General features: G+C 43.1%; 1 protein-coding gene across 2 annotated transcripts in view; it reads right to left on the bottom strand.

Moving 5' to 3' along the window:
• Positions 1-206: 206 nt before the first annotated feature.
• Positions 207-11,296, bottom strand: part of enox2 (ecto-NOX disulfide-thiol exchanger 2) — a 170,116-nt gene continuing 159,026 nt past the window's right edge. For both annotated transcript variants that reach the window (XM_069694213.1, XM_069694214.1), the window contains 4 exons: positions 7,939-7,995; positions 6,793-6,898; positions 4,898-4,983; positions 207-1,018 (listed from right to left, as the gene is read on the bottom strand). In XM_069694213.1, the coding sequence (XP_069550314.1) occupies positions 887-1,018; positions 4,898-4,983; positions 6,793-6,898; positions 7,939-7,995 (381 nt within the window). In that variant the 3' untranslated portion in view covers positions 207-886. The remainder of the gene's footprint in view (positions 1,019-4,897; positions 4,984-6,792; positions 6,899-7,938; positions 7,996-11,296) is intronic.

Raw genomic sequence — 11,296 nt, 5'->3', positions numbered from 1 at the left:
ATGCAGCCCTTCAAGCAAGAATGGGCACAAACTTTGAAGTAGACCACTTGTCTTGTCTTGGGCAGGTGTGTGTCTCTGTGTATCTCTGAGGAATGATAGCAAGGGCTGGCAGGCTTAAAGATGTTTGAACACCTGCACTGAGATCACATCCTTTACAAACCCGCCTCTCAACAGCAGATATATAAAAATAAACCCGAACATCTTCGTATACTCAAACGTCTTTTTATAATCAAAAATATCATCCCAGCATTTACAGTGTATTACAACAAATGATTCTATGCAACTGTTAACAGCCTTTACAGAAAATGAAGAAATATATCCATTTTTGGTCTATGTTACAAACCAGGAACAGCAAAAAGAGAAGGGAGGGAGGCCGGAGGGTGAAGAGGAAGAGTTCAGGTCGACCCCGATAACCTCCCTGGTCACCTGTCGGTTCAGACAGTGCGATGCCCCCCCCCTCCCGACCCACCACCCGTGGTCAAACACTACATAATAATCCAGTGACTGCGGGAACCGATGCTCTTCTGTGAGACTCCCGGGGATTCATTATGTCGAATAACATTTTTGCATCACAGAGAAACTGCGAGTTCAAGCTCATGAGGACTTCGCCGCCGCGGCTCGATGTCAACATTCCAGTAACCGTGGAGATGCTGCATCTTTACTCGTCTGCCACCTACACGGCGTCCCTGAAACGCTCGTACAACATTTCTTCCCCGGCCCGAGATCTGTGCTCAGTCTTCTGTGTCCTTGTACAGTCAGGTACAGTCCGGTCTTTGATAGTCGTGGGCGTCGCACTCTTCCTCTCACGTCTCCACAGTGTCTCTGTGTTGCCTCGTCTGCCTGTCGTCTCGTCCACGTCCCAGAAGTGTCACCGGCAGAGTTAAGCCTACGTGCTCTTGATGCCCTGGAAGCCGCAGAAGTTCCAGCGTTTCTCCAGACTGGCTCCGACGCCGGTCAGCTCCTGCCTGAAAGTGCAGGGCAGCCGAGACAGGAGAGCCTCCACCTCACCGGTGTTGATCTGGGGACGGAGACACACGCCAAGTCCACATGGTATAAAACACATTTGTCTGCACTCAAACACAACCCAACTAAACTATGCAGAAATGTTTTTATTCTTGCAATTGATCTTTGATAAATAAAGACTACTTTGGTCTATTTTAGGTCACTTGCTGGTGCTTTCCCATACAATGATTTATTCAATCTTAAATTCTGTACAGCGTACCACAATATTTTATACAACTTCTGAAAAAAACCGGTGGGTATTAGTGATGCTACATAGTTCATATCCATGTAATGGGCCCTTTCAAAGGTTGTTCTTATCTCATGGGGGTCCACAAGGGTCCATCGGTTCCCTTATAATTCGATATTCCTTACGTTGAGACATATTATCCACAGATACAGAACAAACTGTTATGAGAAGCTAGATGTTAAGAAGATATTTCCTTGTTTATGTCATGGACCAAAAATATCTCCAGATATCTTTATAAGCTGGGCCTCTAGTAATTATGTTTATTTTGCACAGCATGTCAGAAAATATAAAAACCCAAAGGCCGTAACCTTGATTTATTTTCTGATTCAGAACTGTCACAAACTGCTCGAGCCAGTGAAGTAAGTCGTGCAGTTGTGTTTTAATCAGCTGAAATAAAAGGCTTAAGATCGGGTCTTTTCTCTTGTCAGCAGACCTGGAAAAGGTCAATTCATGCTTTTATCCCCAGCAGGCTTGACTACAGTTATGTGCTTTTTTTTTTCTGGTCCCGTAGAGAAATAATAACAGCTGCAGCTTGTGAAGAGCCCTGCCGCTGGAGAGAGTCCATTAGCCCGGCCTTTGCTGTCCTTCACTGGCTTTTTGTCAGATGATTTTAAGATTTGACTCTTGGCTTTTAAAGCTTTATGAGGTCAGGCTCCTGCACATATCTGCGATTTGTTAACTCTCTCTGAGCGTAAACGCAGTAAAGTCTTCTAGCGGTCCCCAAATTTCACCTTAGCACTGTGAGTGACACATTTTACACGCTATTTCCTCTTTGTGATGTCTTTCCCACATTTTCTGATTTAACTGCAGATTTCTTTTATTTAGATGGCCATCAAAGAGAGAGGGAGAACATCACTGAATTATGCAACAATGCTAATCTTTGCATATTAAAATAAGACAATTAATCTTCATTCTTACAACAAATCCCAATTTAAAACTCTTTTTTTATCTCCTGAACTTCTCAAAATGGTTTGTAACAGTCTTTTTAAATTATGATCTTGCTGACTTACTCTTGTATTTCTATCAGTTTTATTTGAACTAATTAGCTTTCAATTAAATCATACTTACCTAATGTTAAATGTATTTATCTTATTATTATTTCTGCACCTCATAATTAATAAGATTCCTTATTTTGAGACCTGGATCTCAAACATTTTGACCGTATCAGTGTTTTTAAATTGTGCTTTTTTAAAAAAAAATTTTTTTATTTTTATGTCTCCTTCTAAACTTTTTAAGTGGTGCATGTTTTGCTGAGTGAACAGTTAGGACAGCACTTTGCCATGAAAATATCACCAGCCCTTGCTAGGTCACCCAGTGAGTTGCTCCTACATCCACGCTTTCTCCTCGCACACACTCCACACCTCCTCTCCACTCACAAAAAACACTCACTCACTCGGGTGGGCTGAGGATCAGTCAGTCAACAGAAATCCTGAGGTGACACTGCCAAGTTCCACTGTACAAGCTGCTGTAGACAACCCACACTGTCTTGAATTAATAAGTGGATTGTTCGAGCCCTCTCCTGATGTCAGGACGCATTAAGGTCCACCAAGGAGAAATGACTGGTGTGTCGTTGCACACAATGGAGCCACCCGTGTATGGAGCCACTAGATAAGCGGAGAGGATTGGGCTGGTTGTTGAAGAGTCTAGCCAGTGATATTGACAAAACTCTGTGGGCCGCTTGATGTGTAGAGTGAAGAGTCGGTGTGGGAACAACAGATGCACAGGAAAACTCAGACGCACACAGACAGACACGCGTGGGCGTACGCTCACATAGACAAACCGACACATGCACGCACACTAGACAAAAAGAAAAGAAAAAAGAACGGGCACGAGAGAAGACCGCCACACTCTTTGCGTGTGTGAGAATGAGTCAGGATGGCGATGAGCATATTCATAGACTTGCTACAGTAATTTATTTGCGGCAACTTTGTGGACGTTGTTGACGGAAAGTTTGCTTCCATACGACGAGGAAGAGTACGCTGACGGTTTCAGCCTAGATGTTTAATGCGTCTCCTGTTTGGTCAGTGACTGTGACCGTAAAGACTGACTGATTGCCATGTTTTCTGAAGGTCTTCCTGTCGGGGCGGAGAGCAGACGCGGCCATTAATCTCAGTGTTAGTTTTTAGAGGTGACTCTGAAAGTTGGCATTTTGAAAGCCTCACATAAGTGGAAGTGAAGAGCGATAATACGTCGATGATGCCTCATCAGAAAGATGGGGATAAAGTAGCCGTGCTCCACCAGACGGAGTGGAGAGTGAGGGTGTCTGAGGATTGAGGGTGGTGTTTGACTTCAAGTGACAGAATGAAAGATCTGGTTTTAATATGTTTCCAGCATCAAGGGAAATCACGCAACTAGCCAGATATGGCGAGACATAAAAGCTATGAAATCTAAGTATAGAATAGTGAGGAAAAACTCTCTTTGAAGTTTAACTCTCTCCAAAACAGTATTTTGAAGTATGTTGCCTGTGTGTGTTACTGACTGATCATGTTTGTTGTGTCTCTTCCCTGGACTCAGGTCTCTCTTACGAAAGTCATAACCAAAACATCCGCACGATCTACAACAAGGCACTCATGGTTTAAAAACAATCTAAAACATTAAAATGACAGGTAATACGCATGAAACAGACAAGATGGATTGTAAGAGTTGGTAAGCTTCAGCAGTGTCGGGAGGAAGATTCTGTTAGCGTTGGACGGAGGCAGACGAGCTCTTCCCACGAAAGACACGTTGTGTTCCAAATGGCGTACTTGCATACGAACACTCACTATTTTGAGTGCATAAGTGCTTTCGCACTGACGTGTATGGAAACACGCAGTGCACTACGAGTACTCTGGATGATGCACTTAGGACGTGAGCGTGAAACTACGGACACTTTCCACCTTCGACGGTCGCCATCTTGGCTACGTAGCGGAAAAGGAGGGACCGCCGACGTAAAGAATTTTCCAATTATGGCTTCAGCTGTTGCAGAACACTTGACAAAAGTGTTTATTTTTCACTAAGTACCACCGTACTGATGTTGGATAGAAGCAATCAGTGTGTTTATTAAGTGTGTTAAACGGAGGGCGTGAAAATACGTTCATTTCAGTGGGGGAAAAAAATAAAGCAGCTGATATGCAGAACGCTACTGTGTGACTTGGGACAACATAACCCTGTCGAAATTCAAGTTCTACACAGGTAAGAGTCCTAACACGTAGGAGCACTATTCACAAGTGTGCTAAGGGAAGTATGTCATTTGGAACACAGCAACTGTCTTTATGCTAAACTAAAGTAAATGACAGCTGCATGTAACGACATTTTTAAGGCACAGACATGAATGGTATCAATCTTCTCACGTATCTCTTGGCAAGACTATATACATCTGTCAAAATGTCAAACTATTCCTTTAAAAAGCTTTAAAGCTTCTGACCACTTTTGCAAGATCCATCCACCTCTAAGGACAGGCCTGTCAAAGCGTTTAGGAGCACTGCTTGCATCACGTGTTGTCAGCTGCACAGCAGGACTCTGGCATACAACAAGTCCATATGTCAGCTGTGTGTCAGTCGGGAGACCGACACGCAGCCTGTACGGGAGCATGTAATCCGGACCGCTACCGAGAGCCGGCTCCGTCGATCGACTCCACAGTGCAAGTTTTGATTCATGTGAGTCTGTTACCTTGGTGTCCAAACGCTGCAGGTAGGAACAGATGTACTCGATGCTGGCTCCAAACGGGTGGACGTGCAGGAATGTCGAAATGATCCCTGCGGTGGAGCAAACAAGACATGCAAAGATGTTAACACGGAGCCGTGTCGCATACCTCCGGTTTCGGTCATCTTTAAAACACTGACGAACTACCAAAGGACGCTCACAACGCCAGAGTTTATCTGACTCCTTCTTCTCTCCTCTGGCCGAGTGCAACACCAGCTTCGAATGGCTTCTCCCAGAGTCCCATTACTGTTAAGAGCCTCTTGTACATTGTGGATCCAGATTAGCATTAGTGTTTAATGACGGCTTTGATGCTGTTGTCTCTCATCAAAGCCATACTCTCCCCCAGCTCAAGCAAACCATCTGTTATCAGCTCACAGACAGGGCCAGGAGAGAGGTAATCCTCCACCTCTGCTTACCAACCACCCATTGAGCATGGAGGTACCAACATTTGAAACAAACACACACAGTGTTAAATCCAAAAGCTTTCCACTGACTCCAATGTTGCAGCAAAAAAAATACCATAATCACCCGAGGCTTTTAAGAGGAAAAATGCTTCTCCCAGGACTTTATTTTTGCCACTTGCACGAGGTCAATCGATCGCTGAAACACCAACGATGTCTGGAGCTGCTGACAATTATTAAGAGACTGCCTGGGAGTCTAACGGAGCATTCAGATAGAACACAGTGACATTTCACGGTGATGTATTTGCATGAATTCACCACCCATGTTTATTTGCCTTTAACAGCCAATGAACATGTTCTCCGGCTGACAACAGACGTTTGTTGCAGCAACAAGCACGGCTCTGTGCGTGTGTAGATTACGGGTACGTGCCAGCATCGGAGCTCACCCGAAGAGTCATTACCAGTACATGTTTTTACAACGAATGATGATAAATTACGATTTTCTGAAAGTAACAGAATCTGCAGCTGTTCCTCGTATTTTACACAACATTTCCCCCTTTGAGTCTTAAAAACAGAAGAACACTCATCAAGCATTGCGCCTGCAGCCCCAGACACCGACCAGTAACCTTGTGCTGGTATACTTCCCGAGTCTCGGTTTGCTGTCCATGACACACAAACCTGTGTTTAACCAAGTAATCACAATATATGCTGAAATAATAAAGCTGCTAATAAACAGGATTTCGACCGAGTTCCCCTCCACTAATGAAGGCGCAATGCAGAACCCGCCCAGGACCTTCAGATGAAATGATGGGTGCGGCATCCAACAATTTTTCTAACTGTCCGCAGACTATGAAATAGTAATGCCCCCCATTTATGCAGCCATTGCTCAGGGGTGGAAATGTTAGAAAGTATTTGAAGCTTCCTCTAAAGCTGTCTATTTCTACTTCTGTCACGTTTTGTGTGTAAATGCATCACCGTGACTACTGAGGGTAGATGGCTTGAAAGTGTTCGCCGTAATCCCCATTTGTGTTATTAACTGCACTGAAACCACAAAGATACAAAAAAACAACAAAAAAAACACTTGTTCGAGGGCGAGCGAGAGAGCCGGAGAGAGGCAGTCGAATGCAGCCAGGAGCCGGGAGGCACGGCACTTTAAAAGGTGCTCATTTTAATGCCATGTTATTTAAATCAGTTTTATGTGTTCTTTTGTGGTGAATGTTCACAAACAAATCTGCAAATTATCAAAGTAACTCAATCCAAATGACACACATTGAACCATTCTAGAGCTTTAGTGGGCTCCTTTGTCGGGTCGATGATAGAAAACCTCGTTATGTGTGTACCCCCAGAAATGCATAATGATGACAATGCAAGTTTGTATGTCGCCCTATCTACGACTCAGCAGTTCATAGGTTAACAAATGTATGCGTAAGTGATATTGGCGGTGCAGCAGTGTCAGCGTACCAACTAGCAGAGCTTCCCTCTCCGAGTGGACCGGACTCGGTGGATTCTTCTCTGTTGGACCTTCTTTCTCCTGACTGCAGGACACCACCGTTGACACGGTGGCTTCCTACACACACACACACACACACACACGCACACACACACACACACACACACACACACACACACACACACACACACACACAGTTACCATAAACAGCCATTGGCACCCTTTTGACTGCAGCTTCTGATGTGATGTAAACAAACCTAAATTTAAGCTGATGCATGGCACTCAATAATAAAAGACAATCATACACAAATAATTGGATTGAACACATCAGAAAGTTTCAGCATCCGCACGTCAATCTGGAGAGACAATAAGGATGGGGGGGATAATGAGGCGAGGGAGGATATTGAGCCAGCAGCTATATTTCTCATAAAGGGATGCATATCACGCACACAATAACACAAAAAGGAGACAAGTTTAAAGAGAACAAATAGAGAAAGAGGGGGAGAGACTCGCAAGGCAAATGATCAAGCTGTTTGTTTCACATCTGACTGGTGGCAGAAAAAAAGGCAGAATATCAGAAGAGGTTTTGTCTGAGTTTGTTGTCCTACATAGCTGTGTCTGTACTATTTCCACTTGTGGAACAGGATGCCTGGTGGGCCTTTTTCTGTTTCTAATCTATCCATAACACCCCGCGAATGTGTTGTCAGTGTGTGGGTGTGTAGACATATGCACATGTGGAAGCAGTTTTGACTTTATGACTCCTTTATTTCGTAGCCCAGTTGTGTCTGAGTGATTTATTCAATGACAAATGCCTTTGCTGTGAACTGGTTTGGCCTCTAATGATCCGTCATGACACTAGAGGAGGTTGCAGAGGAAAGTCAGAAGAAGAAGAAGAAGGAGAAGGAGAAGAAGAAGAAGAAGAAGAAGAAGAAGAAGAAGAAGAAGAAGAAGAAGGAAGGAGAAGGAGAAGAAGAACAACAACAACAAGGGGAAGAAGAAGAGCAAGAAGAGGAAGAAGAACAACAACAACAAGGGGAAGAAGAAGAGCAAGAAGAGGAAGAAGAAGGCGAAGAAGAAGATGAAGATGCAGAAGAGGGGAGAATGCGGACAAAACAATATTAGGAGGAGTGAGGGGGGCAGAATGTTTTTCCACTTACGCTGGTTTGATTAGCGCTCTCCTCGCTGCCTCTGTCATCTTGCTTCGACATCTCCAGCTGCGGCACATTAGAAACATATGAGGAAAAGCGCAGTGAGAAACAAGTAAGGCACTAATGTCGACAGACGGGGTCGGGCACAGCGTGGTGCACGAAAGCAGGCAAACACAGGCGTTGTCTATTTTTAGACTTGTCCAGAACTGAGCCACAGACAGAGACACTGAACTCCATGTGGGTATAATTAACTCTTTCTGAGGCAAAACTGGCACAAACAAGTCAGCTATTAAATATGTAACGGTGTGCGTCCTGATTTCCTAGGATATTTCCTCTAATGATAACTTATACAATCAACAGCAAGTTCATCTGCAGCAAATTTGATAACTGATTAACTGTTGATGTCATTTATCAAGCAAAAAGGGCAAAAAGAATCACTGATTCCAGCTTGTTAAGACGTTTAGAGAGATTTAATGCTTTTCCTTGTGTGATATTGTTGTCAGTTGAATATTGGTGGTTTTTGTGATTGTTGGCTGAACAGCAGAAGCAGTTTGAAGACTCGATCTCTGGAAAACTGAACATCCTTTTGGTCTATGTATGTATACTTTAGATCAGCGATTCCCAAACTGTGGTCCATGTACAACTGGTGGTACACAATAAACTTAGTGCAAGGCCAAACAATCGCAATCCATCTGGCCCAATAATAATAATAAAAAAAATTGTCATATAACTTTATTTTATAACAGTTATTACATATCACATTATAATAGTGTAAAAAAAAATAAATGTGTTTATCATTTAAATCTTTAGAAATACAATTTGCATGGGCTTAGCAACATAGGGTTGATGTGCCCAGAACAGCATAAAGCCAATGTTGGGGAGATGCAATAAGTTAAAATACTGGGACTTTAGGACAATCCTTTTTTTGTTTTTTTAAGCCTTTTACAATGATGTGTTTATTTGTGCGGATACTTAAGAGAGAAGTTGTTGGACAGGTGAGTGTGGCAGGGAGCTTCAGATGCGATTTGACAATCCGTCGTTGTTCTAGTTGAAGCATATCAACACCTTGAGCTTATGAAAAGCAGTTATATAACGTCATGTTTTGGCTCTAAAGGAGGCTTTCTACAGTCTATGAAAATGTTCCAGGTGATGTCATTTCGGGCTGAAAGACATTTACCAAGCAGGAAGGGTCCAGAGAAAAGACACCATTGAGTTGAGTTATGGGGAGTGTTGGATCCATAATTTTTGCTTTATTCACAGTAGACACTAAAAGTCGGAATATCTTGGCTGCACCATTATTTAACGTGTCTCACACAGGTCCCTTAACCGTGCAGAAATTCAATACGAAAATCACTGGACTGGCCCTTTAATCAGACAAATAAGAGATCAATCAAAAAAGAAAACAACCCTTAGTGGAAGCACAACAATATATATGAAAAAAAATGATTAAGACCTTTGTTGTGATCAAAATAACAAAAGTTTAATAGCTCACATGACCTGCACTGGTGTCAGTGAAAGTAATATGTGGTGACGGCAGGGACAGTGATTGAACCAATGGAGGGGAACTGATGGCATGAAGAGATCCCTTCAACATGACAAATCATCCCACAATGACTGCTAATCTTCGGCGAAATCCACACCCAAAAATTGATTTCTCTTTCTCCCTTTAATGAGACTGTCTCTCGTGATTCATGTTTGCCCATATACAGGAATTTAATTAGCATATTTCCCAAGGCTCACAGTTGTGGCGACACATTTCTAATCAACTCTCCCCGCCATTAACAAGCTATTGACAACTCTGTAACTCCGGTTGATCTGAAGAGGAGATCTGTTAACAAATTCAACTCTGTGTTTCAGGAAACCTGAAGTGGTCTCAGAGCAAAACAGACAACACGCCGAGCGCATCCCCACGTGGTTTGAGAGCCTTTCGTTTGTGTTATTATCCAATTTAATAGGTGATTTAACCTGAGGCTCATTTTAACGACAGCCATTCCTCTCATACCGCGCCAGAAGGCACATTAACAAACATAAGCACCTGAACACTGGGAATATGGGACAACACCTGAAACATTAGTAAACACGACGACGCTAACAGACAAAAACAACCCCTGAAACTTGAAACTGTTTCTGAGATTGAGGATTGTGCATTTAGTAGTGTACCACTGTGGTGGTGCAGCTCGGCATGAATCAATATTAGATGGAGTTTTGTTGGAGAAAGACATGCCTTGATGTAAGTAACACATTCAACAAACATGATGTTGTGATGGATGAATAATGTAGCAGGAGTGGCTGAAAGTGACGATATGGCCTCGCATAGCGCTGAGGCGGCATCAGTGGTTTACATTAGCGTAATGTCCGCTGCAGGCAGTAACTTCCCACGGCTGGACATATACTCACTTGTATGATGGCTGCCTCGTGTATCCTGAGCCTGCTTTGAGTGTTAGCTTTGCACATTCTGAGAAATTAACAGGCAGATGTAATACGCTCATGAACAGTAGGGGCAGTGTGGAGGCAATACGGGGACATGTCGGGGTCAGTAGGCATTAAAGCAGCGATGCCGGGAAGTTTTGAAGCCATGTCAACAGACAAGATGAGCGATTACCTACATCTGTACGATGTGTCAGAGCTTGTTAGAAGAATTGGTGTGAGATTAGCAGCATATTAGCAGCAAGGAAATGTGGAAACAGTTCGGCACTGCTCCGTCTGTCCTCGGCGCAGAATAGGGACAAGGGGGATGGCGTCTTTTGTCCCCCTGTGAGCAGATTCCTGAGCTGGCTAAGCAATTGTATCAATCACTGATCCACCGACACCAGCTTCCCCAAAATAATACGGTAATTTTGCCATATTTATTGTTTACATCATGCAAAGTACAGCGACAAGCATGAGAACAATTAGGCTGACGACGCAGCCGGTTGTCTACATGAACACGTGGAGAAAAAGAAATCACACTGTGATCTGTTAGTTTCTGGCTTGTGATCAACCCATTGGTTTGAGTGACGTATGCGTGCGAGTTGGTGGTGGTCGTCAAATAAAATCTCACGTGCAGAAAAGTAAGGAGACAAATTTGACTGTGATCAACCATGCTGAGTGTGTTTCTAGTTGGGAAGTGAATGGATTTTTTTTTTGTGTGTTTTAAATGTGTTTGCAGTGAAAAGATGCAATTCAGAACAATAGACATCCTGCTGCTTATAAACTGCACTATTTGGTTTGTTGTTCAACAAACAGGTTACAACCTATAGGCTAATTGTGCAGCTGTTGATTTTGGCTGAATATATTTGCTGGCATGGATATTTTCAGGAGTTTTTTTTTAAAGTTGTTTTTTTTTTAAACACTGTTTACATTTGGATAACTGTGTAATGAGATCCAA

The sequence above is a fragment of the Brachyistius frenatus genome, unplaced genomic scaffold, assembly GCF_029030835.1.
Source record: "Brachyistius frenatus isolate BFR_SWC_R1_liver_20210118 unplaced genomic scaffold, ASM2903083v1 Contig_17, whole genome shotgun sequence".
Taxonomy (NCBI): Eukaryota; Metazoa; Chordata; class Actinopteri; family Embiotocidae; genus Brachyistius; species Brachyistius frenatus.
The sequence above is the reverse complement of the archived record's forward strand: the minus strand, read 5'-3'. Positions and strand labels throughout refer to the sequence as shown.